The 24283-nt window shown below is 34.7% G+C and overlaps 1 protein-coding gene across 12 annotated transcripts in view; it reads left to right on the forward strand.

The window, feature by feature from the left end:
• The window catches only part of NBEA (neurobeachin), a 467485-nt gene that overhangs the window by 239972 nt on the left and 203230 nt on the right, over positions 1–24283 (forward strand). For all 12 annotated transcript variants that reach the window (XM_048295094.1, XM_048295084.1, XM_048295082.1 and 9 more), the window contains 2 exons: positions 4045–4153; positions 8232–8398. In XM_048295094.1, coding sequence (XP_048151051.1) covers positions 4045–4153; positions 8232–8398 — 276 coding nt within the window. The remainder of the gene's footprint in view (positions 1–4044; positions 4154–8231; positions 8399–24283) is intronic.

The raw sequence follows: 24283 nt of genomic DNA on the forward strand, positions 1-24283 counted from the left end.
AGTTTTGGATATGCACTTGTAGAAAAGGTAAAATCTAGCTATGATATTAGTAAAACTCCTCTTATCAATTGTTTTGCCACACAAGAAAAGTCAGAGAGATGGTTTACTTAGCATAATAAATAGGGATACATGGAATATCAGGAGATTGTCAGAAGGAAGAATTGTGTAAACCTAAGGACAAGGTTTGTGTAAAATGAGACCATAAAGACTGCTGAAGAATACATTTGGATTGGAAAGTAAAAGAGTTTTAAGCTTCAGAGAACCTTCCAAAGCTGTGTGGGAGGCAAGAAACTCAATCACATTTTCATACACTGAAGACCCATTTCACGAAGTAGATTTCATGAAAATGCCTTTCATAAACTTATGAAAGATTTGAAAGATTTTGAATGACGTAGCTGCCTTTGCAATGAAGGAGGGAGTTTGCTGACCTAGAGATCCTTGTTCTTTTCTCTTACTTGTAGCGTGTGAAGGGAGATTTTTAATTTTTTTTTAAATTTATGTTGGAAGCCTTTGATACTACTGAGGGTAAGTTTTCTCCTGATTTGGGATTCTTTCTGAATAATTTCTTTTTTTTTTCTTTGAGAATCCAAAAGAAGTTGTAGACACTTTTTCTCAAGCCAAAAAGTTGGAGGTTTCTTTTTTTATTTAATCTTATGCCATTCATGTGATTGAATTAATCAGGATTTAGATAAATTGGTTAGTATTCAAAGGATGACAACATTATCACGCTTTTTCATCAGGTATAAACCAGTTAAGACAGTACACTGAGTAATGCTGTGTCTATATGAATCTGAGATTCAATCAGAGTTAGCTGGCTATGATATAATCCAGTAAACAGTTTTGCTATCTTTTACTTAGTAGGAATGTAGTTTGAGAATACATGGTAGCTTTCAGTTAGAACTAAAAATCAATACCAAAAATTATTTTTTAATAGGGCTTTTAAAAATCAAGAAATAAGTTTCTTTTAACAAGTAGAGCAAGCACAGAAGCAAGTACCTTTGCAAAAACCTCTGTAAGACAAGATGTTGCTTCCTCAACCTTGTAGTTGCTGCCTCTCAGTGATGACACATTTAACTGCTTTAATTTATTATGCTTCTATTTTCAGCCCTACAGTCTTGCATTTGCAAATCAAAGCATCCAGGTCAAGGCTTCTTTTGTAGCCACGCAAGATTTTTAAATGATGGCCTGGATTTTCACCCTTCCTTTTTTCAAAGTGTCTTTCTGTCAAGTGATTTTAGGATTAGCATGATTACTAAGGATCTTCTAGATGGAAAAACATAGTTTACTTAGTCTTTGAAGTTCTACCTTAGGTGCATACAAGCATCTAAGGTAAGTGAATCACAGTATGTCCCTTATTAGCACACATTGATGCCGTATTATTTAATTGATACAGTTTTAATAGGCTGTGGCCTCACTTTTGTGATAATCCTAATTTGTTAATGATCATACAAACAGTTTTTCATTTTTTCTTGAAGTCACAATCAGTGATAGATATGTGAGAGTGCATGAAGAAAATGGCAAGACACAGTCGAAATAATACTGAGATATCCCATAGATAAGACTTTTGACAATAAACAAAAGGTACATATGGTGTCACCAGCAATTTCAGCCATCTGATTTGAATCTGCTGCTGCATGACTATAAAAGTTTTCATTTTCTGTAAAGCAGACAGACATTTCCCTATGTATTGGCAAGAGATTTATTTATAACTTGTGTGAATTAGCAGTCTCTGAGGATCCATTTGAAGGTCCTTGTACTTGTAGGTACATAAATGGGCACAGGGAATGTGAACACTTCTTACTACAGATAAATACAACCAAGATTAATGTGGTATTTATTTATCATTGCTCATGAACAGAGGCCACTTAGATTTTTTGTTGGGTTTTTGGTGGGCTTTTTTGGGCAGGTGGGGGGTGTTGAGATATAAAAACTGCCCAGATCTCCCAAATAATAAACCCAGTGGCTTGAAGTTAGTTTTCATCTTTTCTCAGCAAATTCTTGGTGATAGGAAATGCCTAAGAAGCCTATTCATTTCACCTGAAGCCATTTGGATCTAGAATTCTTGTCTGGACCACAGCTGGAGCATTTGCACTATGCTCCATTTATTCCATAGTTCATTCAGGAAGGAATGTGCAGCCAGTAGACACTGGAAATCTGTGTGTTCAGTTTTGAAAACCTAGCTTCCAGATTGTTACTATAATATGTAAAATTTCAGGAAGACCTGTGATACACAATTTCATTAGAGATATTAAACACTCAAATCTAGTATTTGCTCATTTTAGAGAAGCTTGTCTATGTCATGAATCACAGAGTGGCTGGGGTTGGAAGGGACCTCTGGAGATCATCTAGCACAGCCCCAGGTTCAACTAGAGCAGGTTGCACAGGTTTGCATCCAAGTGGCTTTTGAATTTCTCCAGGGAAGGAAACTCCACAGCCTGTCTGGACACCCTGTTGCAGTGCTCTGTCACCCACAAAGTAAAGACATTTTTCCTCATATGCAGCTGGATCTTCCTGTGTTTCACTTTGTGCTCATTGCCCCTTGTCTTGTCGCTGAGCACCACTGAAGGGTCTGTCCCCATCCTCTTGACACCCACTAATGTTCATTCCTAATCTGTATCTGAGGACAGTCCTACCATTAGCTCTTAACAATAAAGATCTGCACACTTAGCAGTAATAAAATACTGAAGCATATTGTCCAGCAGGGTAGATTAAAAAATAAAGCTAAATTTGGAAGACTGCAGTGTAGGCAACTTTATAATTTACAAAATTTTTTTGCTTTGAAAATAGCAAAGGGTTAGATATAATAAAAATGGTTATTAAAAGCATGAATATCCTCTGTGAAACCTTGATCCAAGTTTTCTTCTCTTTATCTCTAAAACACAGGCCCCAACCTTTATGGCTTCCCTTGCCATGCACACATATTGAATATTAGCTCAGGGTAAGTGGTTTCCTCCCTTCACAGATGGTAGAACACACCAAAGGAGGCAAGAACAGAGTTCAGATCTTTCCATCTTGCAGGTGTAAGGTCTAGTAATCATGACTTTCATTTCTAATAATAATGAATTTTACTTGTGGTGCTTCTAACACCAAACACCAACCTTAGGGTTGAGTTTGCTAAAATTTTCACAGCCTTAATAGAAGAAACTGAAATTCTTTCCCTGATGCTGAAAGAAGGAAAATCCCAGACTATATTCCACTTTCACAGAAAAAGAAACAGTTCTTCTTGATCCTAAACAGACCTGGCAGATCATTGCATCCGGAAAGATATTTCCTCCCTGCTGATAAGAAGAGCAGAGTAATTTTTAATATAATGGCCAACCCTAGATATGGACTATAGGGCAAGAAAGCAGCTGGTTCCATTCTTGCTGCCCAAAAAGATATGAGCATTTTTAACAGTGTTGTTTATGCTGCAATTTTATTATGCACCTCATGGTATTTTGTGGTCTTTACAAAAGTCTTAAGTTAATGTGTCTGACTGACATCCTCAGCCTCAGTCCAGTCTTAATCTGTTTTTTCCTCCTTTTTAAGTAAGATTTTTCTATTCCTGATACCTTGGAAACAAGATGCACTTTTCACTCTAGTGTTTGAAAAAACATGTGAAATATATTGACATTATTTTGCAATTTTAATAGAATTTTAAATCTTCAGTAGTGGCATGACTTTTTAAGACTGAAATTGGAACACCTCTATTTAATATTTTCAATGGTACAAATAAGAGTTTAAGCAGTTGTCTAGATTTTTTAAATGACAATGCAGTATTCGTATTGAGACTACTGTTAAAGACTTACTCAAAATGTATTCTTCCATAAAGGACTTTTCCCTTCGATAATAAATGGAAAACTTTTTTCCATTTAATGTGATTTCTTTCTGCTTTCACGATGCAGAAAAATTTAGATAAAATTGTTTTTTCATTTCAACTAATTTGAAAATTTAATTACAGAAGTTTCACTGATTTTAATTTTTTCCATTGTAAGTAAATCTGCTGAAATAATTTATTTGAAGTACATCAAATAAAAAGGCTGATTCTGATTTTTCTTATTTTAGATTATTGTGTCATGCAATGAAAGACCATATAGTGCGTGTTGCAAATGAAGCAGAATTTATTTTAAACCGACAAAGAGCTGAAGATGTCCACAAGCACGCTGAGTTTGAGGTAAGCCTGGGAGCTGGTGCATTTCTGCTTCTCTGTTTTCAGTCAGTTGTCACCTAGACTGTAACTCCATGCAATAAAGATTTTTTTTTTTTCTTCCAAGGAAGAAATTTACATTGAAAGCATTTCAAAACTGCTTTTTAAAAGCTTTGGTAAATGTCAAGCACGAGGAATGGGTTTAATTTCTCATCTTGTCACTGAAATTCATAAAAGCATTTACAGCTTGAAGAAATGCCTTAATCAGAATGTCTAATCTGATAGGGTAGACCCTTTGGTTCATGAAGAACTTTCCTGATTTATTGAAAATAGTAATGCAAATTACCTTAATAATTATTTTTGTTGATTTTTTTCAACAGTATGTATGAGTTCAGTAATAAAGCAATTATACACTTAGGGTACTTCATGAAAAATAAGAAATAAAAATGTTTTGTTAAACAGATTTAATATTTTAAGGTCATTTTCTTCGAACATTTTGAATTTTGGAGCACTTTAGAACATTTATTTTTTATAATTTATAGAGTGAAATTTAATACTGCATATCTTTCTTGGTAGTTAGGAATCATTAACCATTGACAGTAAGATTCAGTATTGGAAGATGTAACAGAGTAGCTGGTTCCCATAACTCTTAAATGTCTATAATTCTTATTCTGGAAAGGAGTTGACGCTCTTGCTTTTTCATCAATGAGTGGTACAGTATACCAGTTAAATTACATTGCTTGAAAGTGATCCAAATGTTAGACCCCCCTGTTTTTTAAAATGTCTTCAGTTTAATAGGTTTTCATTTGTTTATACAGGATTAATTTTGTTCCTATTAAAGAAAAAAAAAAGCAGAAGTAATGGTGTAAATTTAAGACTTCATTTTTGGTGTGACTTTATCAAATATGGGTTTGCATTACTATGGTGTTTCATACAATATTTCATCACTGTTTTTTATAGTTTCTGAACCTGCCTTGTGTTTGCATACCTTGGTGTAGATGTAGGTATATATGTGCAGTCATATATTTCCACATGTTTTACTGCTCAAGTGAACCAGCATTACCAGTGAGATATACTGACTTAGTATTGATGATAATAAATAGCTATATCATTTTATTAATCTGTCAGAAAATGTCAACAAGCACCTGGTGACTAGAAATAGGATCCGGTAATCTTAGTTTTGATGAGGTTTTTATCACCTTGAAACATCTCTCTTAAATGTGCACTTTGGTGTCCTAGTTTTTGTGCTCCTTGACCTAGCTGAAAACTGTGAGACACAGTGATATCTGTTGTCATTTTGAATACACATAACCTTTACTTCATTTTGTCAGAGCAGACAGCAGACACTTGTCATATGGGATTGCAACAACTTTATTACCAAGCTTATACTGGATATTTTGAACGTAGATAAAATTGCATCTACAATTAAGTGTATGTCAGAGTGAAGTTTCATATTGCCTCAACAATAAATAACATTTGATATCTATCAGAGCATCATGCAGTAACCTAAGAGGACAATGGAAGATTGAGTTATCTGCTCTTTGAAGAATACATTGAGGTATAAGATCTGTCAGAACTCTAGACAAAATGAGAATATTCAATTAACTTCTAGCTTCTGTTAGCAAATAAGATTTAGAATATTAACTAAATTCCCTAAAGGAATAGCCTCAAGTCTGTTTTATTGTCTGGTAAAGAAACCAGCACATTTTTCATATATGAAAATTTTCATTACATTTCCTGTAGGAAAAGACCGAGATACACTTTTTAGGCAAGTAAGTTTAAAACTGCAAATCATAAAAGAAAATTGTAAAATGTAGACTGTTTTAAGTGTGAAATTCACAAATACTTAAATAAGGTGATGGTTAAAGTCTGAAAGAATGCTTTATATATTGTCTTTAATAATGGTGGGAATATAACTGAACATTTTATTATTCATCCTACTTGAAAGCAGTAGGGACAAAGAGATTTCTGGTAGTTTTCTACTACATGGCTGTATATCTGTCATTTTGTTTTAATAAACTGTATAGGTGTATGTCCTGGGGTTTAGTACATGTTAATCATTGCTCTCAGCTAGAGAAATGCATGACTATTTTATTTTATTTCTACCCTTTAAACTTTAATTGAATCATTATGGGTGAAATTATTTGGCCCAAGCTGCACCAAGTTACTGTGTCTCCTGCATAGAGGGGAGGCCATAGACCAGCATCTAAGTTTTACTCTGTGACTCCAGTTGTAGTTGCAGCCAGGAAAATTCCTCCCAGAATGGATACTTCACAGTTAACTTTCATTTTGTTAACCTTTGTAATTGTTCAGGAAGAAAAATGAAAATTTAATTTTACTGTCCAATGAGCTGGTGAAATATTAACCTCATTACTAAGGCAGATCATTGTACTAATTGGTGCCTCCCTGTACAAGAAGATAAATTGAAAAATGAATTAACCCTTTATGAATTAGTGTAACCATTGTTCTTTCTCAGATAGATTACTTGAAATAATGTCTGTAAACACAACAGAAAGACCACTGTAAAAATCTTATTGAATGCTAATGTGATCTGTACTAAAAGGGTAGTATGCAGAAATATGAAGAATAAAATATAAGGTATGAGGTTAACTTAATTTTAATTGCTCTTTTGAATACTAGAATATTGGATTCTATTCAGCACTATTACAGCTTTGAGTGTTGGCTAAACGTTCTAAAATGGTTCACAAAAACTGTAAGTGCAAAAATGTGTCTTAAAAGGTATTTTTTAATTTAGCTATTTTGAGAACAATCTAGCCTTTAATTTATACCTAGAAAATTCTACTTTTAGTGGATTTATTTTGATTACTCTGGCTGCATTCCCTTTCTTTAGACATTATGAAAGAATTTTGATGAGGAGGAGAAATTGAGTTTGAACTTAGCATGATTTTGAGAAGAGAAGTGGAAAAGTATTGTCCTTATACATAAAGAAAGGATTTATGAAAACAAAAATACACTATGGAATTCTGGCAGTTTAGAAACAAATTTGTGAGAAACTTAAGAACCACAGTATTTATTTTAGAGGTAGTCTTCTCTCAAAGGAAACATGATGGAAATATTAGATTTTTTTCAGTTTAAAAGATGAGTGATTTTTTTATCCATTAGGTTTTTAGAAGAGGTAGTATGTTATCAAAATTTTGCCTGTTGTGGTATGAAATAGAAAATATACGCCGTAGTTTTGTAGTTTAGCATCTGTAGTAATAAAATAATCAAATAACTTTTTAATTTCAGGTCTTAATATAATTTAAAGATCAAAATCAGTGTACGTAATTTTTTGTTGTATATTATCCTATGTATGTTAGAGCTGTATTTTATACCTGACAACATGTGAAACATTTACAAAGAAAGACTAACTTCTAAGGTTAGCCTTGCATGGCCACACATATACACATGCAGAGGTGTATAGTTTAATGGTTTTAATTGCAATTCTGTTGCCTTTGCCCTTGGTATTTCAATTTTTTCATGTTCTGAGTGCTTTTTTTATGGATAATATATAGTAGTAGAACCATTTCAATTGAATCGTGTCGTGGTTTAGAAATAGTACAGAACTACAGAACAATTCAGTGTCCCTACCACGACTCTCCTAAACCAGACACTCTTTGGTCACTTCCACGCCCCTTCCATGGTGGAGTTGAGACTGGAGGCACAAAAGGTGAAAATCACGAGTTGAGATAAGAACAATTTACTGGAAACAGCAATGAGATAAGAAAGAGAACAGTAACAGCAACAATATTAATAAGAAAAGGTATAAGACAAAGAAGTGGTTTACTCAGTAAGTAAAACAAGATGGGACCCCATTTTGCCTGCCACACTTTCTCCCTGACCAGAGAGACAGTCTTCCTTACTCCTGCCCCTGGCAAGTGACATGAGATAGCATCAAATAACATTAGGGTTTGAACATTCCTCCCTTCCAGCTTCTGTAAAAAATTAACCCTGTGCTGGATGAAACTAGGACAAATGACATGTCCTATTCTTCTGAAAAGTATTTTAATGAGTTTTTTCATATTGAAAGAGTTTAATAAATAATAATTTTAAGGCAATCATAAATAGTCTGTCTTTAATCAAGTGGATGCTCTTTCATTCCCAGTCGCAGTGTGCTCAGTACGCGGCTGACCGGAGAGAGGAGGAGAAGATGTGTGATCACCTCATCAGTGCTGCTAAGCATCGAGATCATGTTACGGCCAACCAGCTCAAACAGAAGATACTCAACATACTAACAAATAAACATGGTGCCTGGGGAGCTGTTTCTCACAGGTAAGCTGCAAATGTAAAAAGTGTGGGGCTTTAAACATTACTTTCAAAGTTTGAGAGAAGCAGGTATTGTGTAACTGAAATATGATTTTATTAGGAGTTTAAATGAACTTAAGTATAGCCTGTGCAAAGCTGAACATAACCAAAGTGAAGCTAAATTACGTGGGTATTCCTATTAAAAAATTAATTTTAAAAATATCTAAAATATGTAATTTCTTCTCTACGTAACTGATACAGTATTTGAAGCTTTATTCAGAGCCCTATTGAGTACTGGTTTTAAAAGTTCATTCTATTCAGCATGGAGGTGAAATTAAATGTACATACATCATGCCAAAACTAAGAGTCTTGCTCTTCTGGATCACAAAAATAGCCAGTGGCTAAGGTGCTGACCCTCATGTGGAGGACTTGAGCTGAAATTACTCCTTTCCTTCATTCAGAGCAAGGTCTTGAACCTGGGTCTCTCATGCGAGTGCCGTGTCTGTGAAAGCAGAGACTGCCAAGTCTCTCTCTTGTTTGTGCGTTCTAGCCACAAACACTTGATCATTTATTCAGAGTGAAAAAACTCAAACAAAAGAAATCAAAGAAATCCTGCTCCCAGATAAACACAATTTTACTGCTTGATTTCCCATTTAAATTCCTATTTGTCTGCTCTGAATCACAAAGAGAATAGAAAATTCCATTTTAGCTCTGATAAACCTTTTCAGTAAAAAACATAGTTGAGATGGGTAGTACAAAAACTTTTTTCTAGATAAATATTCTTAAAAAAATATATTTGCATTTATGCTGACTACATAGAATTTAAGCCTATTAGAAAAGTTGCCAACTAATAAATTTGACATGTCAGCAGTGAGGTTTATTAACTAGCACATATACTGTTCATTCTTTTTGTAATTCTATCTAGTTTGTTCTTGAAGTTATACCATGTTTAAAATAAAAAGGAAATTTTTCATGTTCATTACCCCTGTTTCTTCTAAAGAAATCACTCTCTCCTGGATGATGATGGAGATGTATTTATTTTTTAAAATGGTAGAAACTGTGGAAATTCAGTCTTACAGAAACTGTTGTCTAACACCAGAGATGTTCTGGTGGAAATTACAAAAATGATAAGTAGAAAATTGTGATATGGTTAATTCAAAACAGGTTTAGTTCATAAAGGATGCTCAAGTTATGTCTAGTTGAGGCTTAAAGCTGCGTGCCTGGAGAAATGAACATGCTGAAAATAAATGCAATTTTCAGTCCTTTTAATGTCTTTGAATAATGAATAACAATTTTTGAATAATGTTGTTACTCGACTTTGTGAATGGCTGCAGGCACTTTGCAGACTTAAATCAGTTCCTGTTCACTACCTTTTCCGGGTGACTCTGTCTTCTTAGGGCCAAGTAACTTTTATCTCCTGGACTGTTGATGGCATCCTAAATGGCAACAGTCCTTTGCTGCAGCTTTTTTTCTCTTCAGTCCATGATAGTTTCTGATGGGCCATAAAGTAGCTTGACACCTGTGACAAACCTATGAAATTTCTTGCACTGACCAAAAGAAACTCTTATTTTATCCCTGTCACACAACTTGCCCAGTGTTGTCTGCTTCTCAGTTACTGGCAGAGCTGCTTTCCCATTTTTGGTGCTTGCAGTGCTAGGTTGGCTTGGTTGTGTTTTAGCTGCAGGCAGCAGCTTAACCTGGAGAAGAGGGACATGGTGACAGTAAAAGGTCTCCAAGTGGGATTCCCCACTTGCAGGAACCAGCTGGGAAATGGCCTTGCACTGCAGGTTTGGCCATGTATGCCATGGTAGTTTTGTGATCCAGCTCACAAGTGCACCTTCTGTCATGGGACTAGTGGACTGTGAATGGGAAGAACTGGGATGACAGCAGGGAGAGGGAAATGCCCAGTGGAAGAGCCTCTGAGCCTTGTTAGGGACCAACATAACTCAGTGGGCAGATCTGAAAGGCTTTAAGGGTAGAAAATGGAGAGGGGTCTCATTGAACTCCTCAGCCACAGAATGCAAAAAGTGGTGTTAATTAGACAGATACTCTGATACTTTTTTATATGATGGAAATTGAGATGGCTTCCAAAATCATACACACCTCTGGTCTTGGCTGGCATGAGACAAAACAGGACTCAAGTCTCTGTTTTTAGTTCCTGACAAATAGTTACAGCATTAGCAATCTCTTTCTAAACTCATGCTTCTCTGTGCCATGAGAGATACAGCCTGACTGGAATACAGAATTACTTTAAAAATACACAAAAAACAGGTTGTCACTCCAGACCTCTACACTTCTGTAGTGATTCTATAATTTCTATTGGAAAAATGTTCCCAGTTCTGAAGGCACACTGCTGTTCAACTTGAGAGCTGGAGACCCTTCATTGAAATGGTGAATTTAGGGAGATCCTTCTCTGGCCCAGAGGGGGCAGGGTAAGAAACAGGCCATCACTTCTGCACAATAAATACTTGGGTAATAGCAATGCCTTTTGGCTTCCAAAATAGATAAGATAAGTAGGAAAATATTCAGGCAGACATGAGTGTGATTCTTCAAAGTTTCAAGCTTCCGTTCTCTATCTGCACAGTGGCAGCTGCAGATTTACTGTTAGTTGCAGCATATAGTACAAATATATATAGAATCATAGGATCATTTAGATAGAAAAGGAGCTCTAAGATCATTGAATCCAACCCTTAACCTAACACAGCCAAATCCATCAATAAATGATGTCCTTAAGTGCCACATCCACGTGTCTTTTAAACACCCCCAGGGGTGGTGACTCAACCACCTCTCTGGGCAATTTGTTCCAATGTTTCACAACTCTTTTAGTGATGACATTTTTCCCAGTATCCAATCTAAACCTCTCCTGGCCTAACTTGAGGCCATGTCCTCTTGTCCTGTATGTTTTTGTTTATCTTTTCTCAAGATAAACAAACAACTTTCAAGTTCTTTAACATAGATGCTCATGTTACAAAATATTATGGTTTCGTTTTGTCAAATACAACCCAACTATAAAGAAATTTTTTCCTGGTGTTTGCAGTTCAACACAATGAGCTTCTAAGCCTCTTCAGCTTTTGTGTCTTTGCATAATGTCTTTGCAGAAAGTAGCAACCAGCATTTACTATTTAATCTATAGGTGCCACAAAGCTTACTCTTTGTTCATTAAGAAACAAAGAGACTATTAAGAACCACAGAAGGTTACTACTGAGAGGAAAAGTGAGAGGTCTGACGTTCTAATGTATTCACATTCTACAGTATTTGTAAATTAGGAACTTTAAATATATTATCGTAAAATCTTCCCAAAATGTCTGAAGAAACAAGAATGAAGTTGGATGGTATGAGCCAACAAAATACCATATAAGACTTGAAATTCTAAGTTAGATTATAGTTATATATACATAGCTTAACTAAAAATATCATAAAATCATAGGTGACTTATATTTTAATTAGCTTCCTAATTAGATATTAATTTATGAAGGTGAAATTAATTATGGACAACTACTCCACAACTTGAATAAATGCCTACAAACACAGTAATACTGTACAGCAAATTCCTGTCTATATGTTAATCAATCAGTGAGTTGGTCTGAGAACATCTTTACTCTTTCATCTCCTTCTGACTAAAAATGATAAATAACAGTTTTGAGAAAAAACTTTCATTTTTATTGTTTTTCAATGTTAGCTTCTTTCCTCTTTCACAAATGTTTCCCCTTTATGTCTTAAGGTGAAACCCAAAGTTCTTTTTCTCAGTTTCTTCCAAGTGTGGGCATCAAATCCTCTACAACAAATGGAAGTTTACTGAATCATGTTATTTTAATCTACATATCTCAGACAAAGCATAATAGATTTCTAAATAAATCCCATTAGTTTGTTACAAATCCTGTTTGTGCCCTTAAACGAAACTAATTCTGTTTCCTGCATTTGGGCAATTTGACACTTTTAGGTATCTTCATAATAGCTTGCCCTAAAAATACTTGTTTTCCCTTTTTTAATTTCAGCACTATACCAAAATTTAAATTCTGCAGGTTTTTCCCATTCAGATGAGAAATTGATGAGCTGGTTATTTCCTTGATGTATTGTCACTTGTTCAGAGGGAATATGCAACATCAGGAAGAATCAAACAGGGTGTTTCATATCTTAGTGTTCCAAGCTTCTTTAAGCCAGCACTTACCCTTAGCTTTTTTCAGGGTTATAGTTTTCATGCCACAACATATGCTTCCTTCTGCCTTCTCTGTCAGCTTCATATGGTGCTTCTCTTCCTCCCCATCTGCATCTCTCCCCATACACATCTTTCTCTTTAAAAAAAAAAAAAAATTAAAACTTCTCTGTACACACAGTTCAAATTCCTTATCAACCATATTTATGCCTATGTTTTGGGCCATAAGCTGTTACTGTCTTATTTCAGCTTCTTGGTTTTATCAGATACCTCAACTTTTCAAAAACTTTAATTCAAGAATATTGAATATATATATCTCTACCTTAGAGTTTGTATAGGTTTAAGGCAATTTAGGGCAATAAAAAGAGTTCAGAGTTCCAATTAGCTTTCAAAATCTAAATATGAAATACTTGTCATAGATATTTTCACATGATCAGTTTTGATATTCACAGGAGGACTACTGTAATGAGAAAAATGACATTTAAAAATGAGACTTGGTTCTCTTGCTTTCTGTGATTTAATGAAGGAGGTTCCACCTACATTAAAGCAGCTATACCAAATAGCAAGTATACAAGGGCTTTTTCTGTTCAAATCCATCTTTGGTTAAACTAGACACCCATAACAAATTAATCATTCATGGTGGAGGGCAGAGCTGTCAAACTCATTCTGTGGTGAAGACCAAATTCGTCTGGAGAGACAGGCTGGAAATAAAAAGTTTCTTGCCAGACAGCTAGTTTTTTCTCTCTCTGCAGCATGTGCTTCTGAAGAGTTTGGGTTCTGCTGGGGGCCAGAGGGATGAGAGCGGAAAGAGAACTCCCTTTCCCAAGCCCATGGGGGTTGGCAGTTAAATAAGATGATTCTGGAAAAACACTGTTTACAGCAAGGGAGACCAGATCACAGGAATTTAGAAAGTTGTTTCCCCTACAGCCATCCTTTGGCATTCTCTGACTCTATCTCTATACTAGCTGCTGTCTTAGGAAATTCAGAGAGGCACAGAACCTATTCTAACCACCACTGCAAATCAGCTTAATCTGGTTTAGCTATTCATTCATTTCTGGCTCATTTTAACGGCTAGGCATAAATTACAAAGGGAGCTTTAGAACAATGGAAAAGATGTAGGACCAGATCCTGTCTACTGGATCCAGAAGCGTGTTTGACATGCCCTTTCTTAGAGGGCCTCTTAAGGTTCTGCATTTTTTCCACATACTCTGTAAGAACTATGACTTTTCTGTAGCTGGAATTGCTGGAAATTGTTTTTTTGGCAGAATATATTCTTCAAAATTGGTCTGATAGAACTGCACACTTTTTAGCTTATTAGCTATCCTGTTACAAGTTCCAAATATTTAGTTTTGAGATGATTTCATCACAATAAAACATTAAGAAAATATTTGTCTGTCTTCTGTTGTTTTTACTTTACTGCACTACTTGAGAGACCTTGAGATCAGCAAATGTTTCAGCAACATATTTTCAGTCCAGTATTAGTTATCCATCTATAGCAGGATTTGAACATGAGTGAGATGATTTTGTTAATCTGATTGCTCTAATGTAGTATTTTACGTTTCAATCAACTTTTTAAATTTCTTACTATGCTTTCAACTGCATGGCTGCTCCACTCATTGCATACCCTCTGCCTTCCTTCCTCCCTGACTGCTAACCACTGTTGGTGGAAGGCAGAGACTGTTTGAAGGAGCTGAGGATTTTGACAAGCATGACGGAAAAAGGGGAATGGGAGAATTCTGTATCCTTTTCTAATAATAGTTGTAGGGTGGTATTTACAGCATAGAGATACCTGCCAAGAAAGGAGTGTTGTATAACCAGAGATGAGCTGTACAAGCAACTCCACAATTTGCTTATGTGGGATTTATTCAGTTCTGTATTTGTGCAAGGTTGCTTTGAACTGTGGCGCTGTTCTATGGATTTTTTCCCACAGCTGGAAGAACCTCATAAGAAAATATTTTTTTTGGAAAGAGGTAGTGTTTTCAAATGTTGAGAAACAAGTGGTGCTCAAGAAAGACTTGTTCAACTCTACAGAGAGACTTGTTTATCTCTAGGAAGTACAGCACATTTAATTTCATTATAAAGACGGAAGTCTTCCTTCTTTACTCTGTTTTTTTCTGCTCTACTTCAATATATTCTCTGTTTCTGCCTAAACTTGGGGTTCCCCTTTTGTTCATGGAAAAAAAAAAGAGCAAAGCCTCGTAAATTTTGGTTTTATTTGAGACTTAGGGACAAGAGATCCTTAGATGTCAAGTTTCTTTAACTGGAACAGTAATCAGAATACAAATCCAAATTTCATACTGTCAATTTGCCATATATATATTTATTGCAGGACTATACATATACAAAGATGAAGGCCCCCTTTAGCAAACTGAGTGGGAGTTCTGGTCCTCCTTAAGTCTAGCCATGGATTTAGCATGTGCATGCACATGAAGCCATTCAGCTTCCAGGGTACTAGTCACAAGAAGAGCCATAAAGGTTAAGACCTGTGGACCATCCAGCCCTATGACCTTCAACTGTAGCTGAATGATTAAGAAACAGAAAGATAGGACAAGTAGACATGATAAAACTCTACTTAGTCAAGTAGACATCTAAAACTCACTCAGACTCCTTCAATTTTCAACCCCGGATTTCCTGAGGAATGTCAAATTCAGTCAGTCTTGATTTTGAATTTTCCATATCTCGGTAGGGCTTCAAAGTCCCTTCTGCCTTCATGTTTTCCTCCTAGTTCCTGCAGCCGAAACAAACTCTGCAGTGGTTATCAGCAGACCGAGCTCAGTTGCTGATATTAGACAATGTTCCTAGCACCTGTTCTCCTTCTTTTCCTGCCTCCAATTCAGAAAGAAGTACAAACTCAGTAGAAACCACGAGGGAAGAATTTCTCATTGCTGGATACCACTTTGCTCACTTTTCCTCACATGTCTACGTAGTAATACCTGTGCAATACAGCAGTGGATTTCCCATCTTCCCCATATAAAATAATAGAAAGCAATGAATAAAAAAGGAACAAAAGCCACAGATTTGAAGATTCTGAAAATTTTATGCTTCTAAGAAGGCTATATTTTCTCAGAAATTGAATTTCTTTGATGCATTCTTTATTTTCTGACATAAAATGGGTGAGAATTTTTAAGTCTTTTTTAAGTACCATTACAATCCAGGGTTCTTTCCCACGTGATGCTTCAAATATATTTCAGAAGATAGATGCCAAGCTGTAGATAATTTTTTTTTCCTAAGAGAAAAACCTGCAGTGGTATTGGTAAAATTGGTAGACTTCTCTACCAGAGACAGACATTTCTTGTTGTAGACATCAGAAATGCAAAGTTTAACCAGAAATGAAAACCCAGTGGAACAATTTTATTTCCTTTGTCTCAAAGCCTTAATTTTTTGTACTTTTTAATTTATTATTTATTTCTTACATTTTTTATTTATTGTTTTATTTATCATTTATGTCCAACGATACTATTGTCAAATACTTTCAGAAATTGAGAAGAAAGTTTGGAAAGGAACTGAAGATTAAATCATCTTCAGGCACCGAGGAAGGTGTAGTATGGTACATCCCAATCACATCCTTTCCATCCCCCTTTCTTTGTGGGATATGAAGTGGAATTCTGCAAACACCTCAGAAAACCTTTTCCATGTCTTTGAGAGATTTATAGTTGAATTTGCATGTGCATTATTGGATCATTTTCTTTGCTAAAAATTAATTATATGTGGTTTTAAACCTACCTCTTGTGTTCTTAGTTCCTTTTTCCTCATGGCAGTGTGTAATTAGCTAATATATGTAATAGACTGATCTGTTTTTCTTGTCTGCTCTGTTGCTTGGTTTCTTTTTCTCCTCTTTTTCCACAGTGGATGGAAATCATCATTAGGGTTGATTTCCCCCCCCCCCCCCACCCCCATTTTTACTTCTCTCTGGTAGAACACCTTCTTCATTCAAAATATTTTAGAGCTTTCCTAAGCCAATTCTTGGAGCCCTATCTTGCAGTATTGCAAGGGGAGTGAAAGGCAAGTACATATGGAACTGCTGCTCCCAAGTGCCACTTAAGAAGGAAGTCCTGTCTTCAGATGTACTGGAGGAGCATGGTTCCTTGGATGCAGGGGCCATAACCACTCTTGTCCCTTCCCTCTTATCTTAATATAGCTTAGCAGGCTGTTTCCTTGGGTTTGGTGTTTCTGTATGCATTTTGTTAGCCTAGTCTGTATGTTCACAGACACTAAACTATGAAGATCATCCTTAGACAACTCACATTTCTGATTTCTGAAAAATGTTCCCAGCATATGTCTCTTTTTCTACTGATCAGTTTTGGTTGGGTTTTTTTGTGGGTTTTTTTTGGTTGATTGGTTGGTTTGGTTGGCTTTGGGGGGTTTTTATGATCAATTTTAACTTTTTGAAACAGTGAAAAAATAAGTTTACACAGATTTACTTTGAATGATTCAAAAACACAGTGTCAGTCATAGATGTTACATGACTTGAAGGAGATTGCTGTGCTTGATTATACCGCATTCCTTGTTGATAAGATAGATATGGTAATGCACAGTATAATTCTAAAGCCTAATGACATCATTCAAGTTGGTATTGAAAGTACTGTGTAGGCTTGGTTTTATTATCTGATTTTACATAACTTATGTAGATTTCGTACATTTGTTATTATAGGATTTATTTTTTCTTCATAACTTTTTTTTTACATAACCTGTAAGCTCTGGGTTTTTTCAGCAGTAATATCTGTTCACACAGAGTTTTGATGTATATTGTAGATCTATTTCTTGTACACTTTCAGACATAATATATCTGAAGATGACAGGTTGCAAGTTACTCCCAGTATTTGAGCTCCCCAGTATATTGGTATCTGTTGTCAATAATATAGACTGTTGGTTATGTTGTAAAGCTCCATTGCTCAGGAGTGTTACGTTTTGAAGTCATCTGTCATGGAGGTGTTGTAGAGATAGGAGACTATTTATGTTTATGGCATTTTAAGTAACTCAGTAAGACCCTTTAAAATATACAGAAAAGGCTTGTTTACTGTCATCACTGCTCACTTAATCCTGTGACCTTGACATGATCGTATGCCCGTAAAGCTCCCTGCAGGTAGTTCAATAAAACAGATGAACATCAGAGTCCAGTGATTGTTTTGGCTTCAGGAATATACTCTTATACCATAAGTATTTCTTAAACATTCAATAGTGCTGAATCATTTAAAAACCCAATAATGTAGCAAATTATCCAATTGTCTAGATTATTAGAAAATCCACCAAAAAATTCATAAACCACATATATTCTGTGTTTAATTTGAGAACGCTACCCATTGTTTTGAAAAATAGTCTGTATACATAATGCCAAAAGACTAATATTTAAATTATTTCTTAAAATTAAAGTGTCCTAATTTTTCAGATTCCCACTGGGTTGGTTTTTTTTTTCACTTTTCTCCTGATATCAAATTATATTTATTGAGTGGAGATGCTTTTGGTTTTGTTACAGTCCCAATCTGAATCTAAGAAATATTCATGTGGAAGAGATTTCTTTAGGTGATTTACTAGAAGCTACGTTTGCACTTATGGTAGGAAGCAATAAAAATGTACATAAAGAGGAAGGTAAATTTGATGTCTCTTAGGCTCAATTTATAAAAACTACTGAAGCCTTTGGGACACTTTGCCATAAAGGTGTGATAATTTTTATGCATAATATATCTTGTGCTATGTGAAAACATGGAGGAAAGTAAAGCATGATATATTTGCCTCATAGTGAGTGGAAATGTTGTTTTGGTATTAAAAAATGTTCACTTTCATTTTTCTTAATGTCTAGACATTAAAGGTTCCAATTTCTATTAGGTAACAATGCATTATTTTTAAACATATAGTGGTCTTTTACACTGAATATTGCCCTAACCTCTTCTACATTCTTGAATAAAATGTGAAGTTTTCAAAGCTGATGACAGCTTAATAGTAGAGGAAATTTATTTAGTGAACTTCAGACAGTATTTTCAGTGGTAAAGTTTCATACTGAACTGTTGAGCTAAAAATTATGAAAATTAAGTGAGTGAAACCTGTCAAAAAAGATGAGAAGCCAGAAGCAGGTTTTAATATGTATCTCCCAAAGTAAAATGGACTCTACTATCTTTTATGATTTAATCTCAATTAAGAGCCAGTGAGAAGAATGAGAGAAAATAAAAAGTTACCCCACATTTTTTGGCTAAATGCCAGACAAGGTTGAATAAGAAAAAATAGTTTCTTTCATAATAGTCATTTCATATGAGATCATCATTTGATGATTTAGTAAAAATCTCAGTTTGTATACTTTTAGAGGATCCAGACAGACAAACTGTTTAATTATTCCCCAAGTATACACTACCTTTCATTTTTGAGTCTTGGAATTAAAAATTTAGAAAAAACCTGATTGGAAATTTGTGTGGAATGCCAATTTCTCTGAAAATGTCCTCAATGAAAAAATTATATGGTCTGTTACATTTTAACAAAACAGGTGTTATAAAGTTTTGAAGCCTTGTTAAATAAAACTGAAATATTAAAATTAGTATAAAAAATAGATTGGAATTTATGAATAATTCAATAGTGTTAGAAAAATCTTACCAATTATCCTTTAAAAAAAGGAAAATTATTTATTGCATAGAAAGTAGGTTTTTCTTTAGGGTAAATTGTCCTGGCTAGTGACATCTCAGGTTCTCCGTTGTCTCCAATAGTCCGAAATTTTTGTTGGTTTATGCCTATATTCATCCACATTAGCAGTTGTAAAGGCAAGATACTTACCTTCTACTGGTACTCTCTCAACCCTATTAGAAATTCATAGCTAATATCATCCCTGACGTTAGAGATGCATAAAGGTAGGTCAGTGAATTATGTAATTGGCATGCACATAACTGAATGATGATATCTGCTCCACATATTACAGGCACTTGGACAACAGATGAATTAACGTAGGGAAAGGAAGATTTTCGTACTACCTAAAAAATACTCTCTGACTGAGAAATAGCTGTAGGTGTGACTGAAGAGTCACTTTGTAGATCCTCTGGTGTTTGATCTGACAGAAAATAGGAAAGCTCTGTAAGCAGTGGTCCTTCCTCCCCAGCTTTATTATCATGTCTGCAATCAATAGTGAAACTGTAAAATATCAGCCAAGCAGTTGTACTACTTTTTGAGCTGAATTTCAATATAGTAGCATTATTTCAATATAGTAGCACATTTTTCACTATTTTGAGAACAGACAAGAAAGGGGTGAATCCTCTCACTTTCTGTGGCTGTGTTCACCACTATTCACTTTGTTCTCCTTCTGATGGTAAAAAAAGGCAATCAGAAACAAAATTTTTTAAAAAAATTTACTAATCCAACATCAGTGCAGAAACATAAAGTTAGAAGTCCTTTATGAGCTGGAAGAATTTTTGGGAATACCAGGAAGGACTAGTTGCCTTCTAAGTTCTGATATGTCTTCACATTTTACATCTGAATCAAGATGAGAAGAGCCCTTGGGGTCTTTGTCTGAAGGAGGGAAAGATTGCTGGTATATTCCAAGGTTTACTCTATATTTACAAAACAACTTACTTTCTTTTTCTTTTTAAACCATTCAGCAATAATGAAGGGGGAACATGGGTTGCAGGATTTATAGGCGCGAGGTCTGAGGACCCTTCCTCCATTTTCTGCCTAAACATAATGCAACTCAATTTAGAGCCAATTGTGTGCCTCCATTTACAGTATCTAGGTGTTTCTTACCTTCCAAAACTTTCCTGTAGACTTGGATCACTGAAATGTTTTCAAATGATGCTTTACTGAGTGCATTCAGCAGTTTATGCTCTCTAGTATATAGGGGGAGAAAGGGAATGTAAAATGTCTATTTTATCTGGATATTTCATGTATTGAAATCAAGAATTAAGATGTAGAAGTACTGAAAAATTCTGTTTCATTTGTGTTCTGCATTAAGTGACTGTGGTCATGCATGCATTTGTCCCATAGTATGAATTAAGTTACGGGGTATAGTCTTTGAGATTTTCTTCAGCACTGATGCTTAATTATTTTTAGTTTTGTGGTGTAATTATTTATTTGCATTTTCAGTCTTAGAAATTATATGCTTGGGCATATTTCTTAAGAATTCCTGGGTGATGCAGGAATATTTTGCATGGGATTTTGAGGGTCGGTGAGAGTTGTTTATCTGTGGGTCAGGAAAGCAATAGGGGCGAAAAAATGATGTGTTATTTCCATGATCTAAATGTTCTGCAGCAGTAGCAGCAGCTGAGCAGCTCACTGTTATTCAATGCAACATTAACTTTTCCATTAATGCTGGTGCTGTAAAATATGAAGCCCTTAAGCATTGCAAAGTTGCTGCCTGATTTTTGTTCTTTTACATGGCTGCGTATATTTGCATGCTACAGCCATTATATGGAAAATCACCGTCATTACTTTTTAGAAGGTCATTTTCTTATTGTACTGAATACTGTTAGATACAGAAAAGCCTTAACAGAGGAAAGGATCTTTAAGCACATTCACTATAAATGCTGTATTTTTACTTATTTGTTGCTATTGTTAGATGATGGTAGCCCAAGTGTCAAAGAGATATTTTACTTCTCAGTTTTTTCTTTATTTATTCATTAAATAAATAAAAAACAAACCTCAAAATAAACCCCCTCAAAAACAAAACAAAACAACAACCAAAAAAAAAACCCACAAAAAAACCCCCAGACATGAAGAAAGCCCTACTTTTTCTCTAAAAACAAAAGTAAACAAAACTGTTTAATTTCATTTCTTCCCCTAGGAGGAGGAAATGGACAGTAGGAGGGACAGTATTAAATATTATTTTGCACCAAGATAAATTTTTGTTACATCATAAACATGATTCATATTATTCAACAATTTTGAAAATGCTAGATTTTTAAAAAACTGAGTAACTGTGGAGATTGGAATTGTGGTTATTCAAATTTCTTGTATTATTTTAAATATTTGTTGAAAATATACACATTTATAGGAATAGTGGATTTCATAAGTGTCAATAACAAACCAGAGCAGCAATTCATGGTACTTCCAACCAAGATATACCAACAATTCCACCTACTCTCCCCTCCAGAATTCACAGAACAGTTCATATGGGAAAGCAGTCACTTTATGCCCTAAATAATGAAGTTATAGTCTTAGTGGTGTTAGTGAGGTGACATCTCAACACTGAATAAATCATATCAGTCTTTATCTATCTGCCTTGTTTTCCCCATCTGTAACATGTGAATTGTGGTATACTGCTAACAAAGTGATCTGAAATCTGTTGATGGAAGAAAGAGCAATAAAAGTATAGCTTAAAAAATATCTTTTCTATTAAGAGAATGGTCTTAAGTATTCAGTGCTGTTTCGCTTTATTTTTAAACCTGCTTTAGTCATGTAGCTCTTTAGGTTTTTCTATGCCTCAGATTCACTGTGTTCACTGTTTTGATGCTTAAATCATCATCATCATATGAACCAGCATCAGCATGAGAATAACAGGATTTGTGTGATGGCTCCTACAGAATCCATTCTAGCTGCATAAGCCATTACCATTGCTCTTAAGATCTGTTTCTGGCATTTTTGGAACAGGATGAAAAGGCACATCTGATTTGTCTAGTGAGCTTCTTACTTCTATATTCAGTTGAATGATTCTGATTCTTTCCTGTGGTTTTCTCTCCCAGCTCTCTGTCTTACAGAATTTTTGAAATACTAATTTTCTTTTTTTTTAAATTCAGGTGTTTTGATGTCTGCTATTATGTGATTTCAGGTACATGTGGGAAGATGAATTTAGTATCCAAATGCTAAAAATAATAACATTTTTTATTACATAAATGTACACACTATCCATATTGAGCCTTAAGTCTACAAAGAAATTCTACCCTGGTTTCATGACATTAAATAAGAATTTTAGAATTTATTATATTCTTTACATTATGAAAATATTGCTTTTCAGGAATTTCACTTAGTTTCTAAGTTAATAATTTTGGAATTTTTTCATTTCTGTTTAATAAGCAGTGATCTGAATGGCATGGTGTTACCAGCCCAAGTTCTGAACGTGCACTTACTAAACCCTCAGTTAGGTCTTGCCTAAATCTTGTCCCAGGACTGTATCCTTCCAACATAGGATTATGGGTTTTCTCATTTATTTTTCATGTACTACTGAGAAAATTCTTAAACTTTTAAGGGTGTATCCAGGGTGTATTTCCTCCTCAAACCTGTTCAGTGTCTTCTCTGTATTGCTGCCCTGGCTGGATAGTGTATCTGTATTTACCAGTGCCAGCAATGTGGCACTCAGAAATGTCTTAAGTAGCTAATAAGGGGGCTTTTCAGGATTAGGAAAAAAGGGAATAAAGAAAGTAAGTGATCAGTTCAAACTTTTTTTTTTTTTAATTGAATAAGTTACTTGTGATTGATGAAACAGTTTGGAACAAGAGAAGCTGTATAATTAGAATTGTCTTATAAACTTTTTTTTTTTTAATGAATTCAGTATTTATATCAGTTTGAAAGAGCTGGCATAAAAATCAATACCAATACACGAGCAAATAACATATAAAAAATAGTATGTTTTGAAAGCTGAGGAATAGCAGAGCTTCTAGCACAATATGCAGATTAGAACAGCCTGTGAAAATAGTATTGTTGTGTATACAGGATAAAGATCTTTGTTTCATTAAATATCTGTTTCTGCTTAGAGAATTTTTTTTCTTTGGTATCTTAAAAAAAAAAATCATCCTCCTGAAGCATTGAGTGTTTCTAGATTTGAGAAGCAAAACAGTGAATATTTTAAGTCGAAGTTCTTTTTTTTTCTAGCCATTAAAACTGCAAGGAATCTCAAGATACTTGATGAGAAAACAAAGGGAAATTTTATTATCATCTTTGATATGAATCCAGTTAAAGGATCGACAGTGTTAGAGTCTGAAATGGAAAGGCAGAAGTATATTACTCGAAATACATTTTAGCAGTGATTAGCTGTTATCTGGAAAAATAGATTTCACTTCACTCAGTAGAATGCTATATTTTGCTGAGAATCAAAGTTTACAAAATAAATTTCAATATTTTTTAGTATGGCAGGTGATGAATGTTCTCCTGCAGAGGTTATATCAGAAAATCAATATTTGTAAAATTGAAACAGTATAGGTTTGTATTGATCCATGTGGCTAAATCAAAATGAAAGGCTTTGTAACAGCTTTCTTAGACAGCCTGCTATCCAGTAATGGCAAACTATCAATTTTAGCTTTCCACTGATAAATCAGCTTGAAAATTGGATGTCAAATTTTTTTTTTTTTACTGAAGTAGTGATTTTTTTCTTCCCTCTAACCTTTCTTGATGTGTTAGATTGGTTTATAAGACTAAGCTCTGCCTTTTTGAAACCAGTTGTCAAAACGGACTTATTGATATATTTTGAAATAAAATCTAAACTATTAAAGCCTAGTTTTGTGTACTAGCTGGCTTGATGGTAATGCTATGTGTGCACCTCTGTGTAAGCAAATATAAATATGTTTATGTGTTTAATACTGAAAATGATATTGATTTAATACTTCAGGTATATACGTTTCTCCTTTTTCTGATCTCTTAAGTCCACAAAGGTCAGGTCTTCAACGGCAGCTTTTAGAAACTAAAGCCTCAGAAACTATTTCAGCTTTCAATGGTTAGGAAGATTGATTTTTCTTTAATTGACTGATTTTCTTTTTTATTTTGTGTTAAGTGAGACTTTATGCAATGATAACACGAACATCAGTTTCAGCTGCAGGTCTTTAAACGTGCATGGATGTTCTTTGTTTCTAATGACAGAGAAA

The sequence above is a fragment of the Corvus hawaiiensis genome, chromosome 2 (assembly GCF_020740725.1).
Source record: "Corvus hawaiiensis isolate bCorHaw1 chromosome 2, bCorHaw1.pri.cur, whole genome shotgun sequence".
In the NCBI taxonomy this organism is placed as follows: domain Eukaryota; kingdom Metazoa; phylum Chordata; class Aves; order Passeriformes; family Corvidae; genus Corvus; species Corvus hawaiiensis.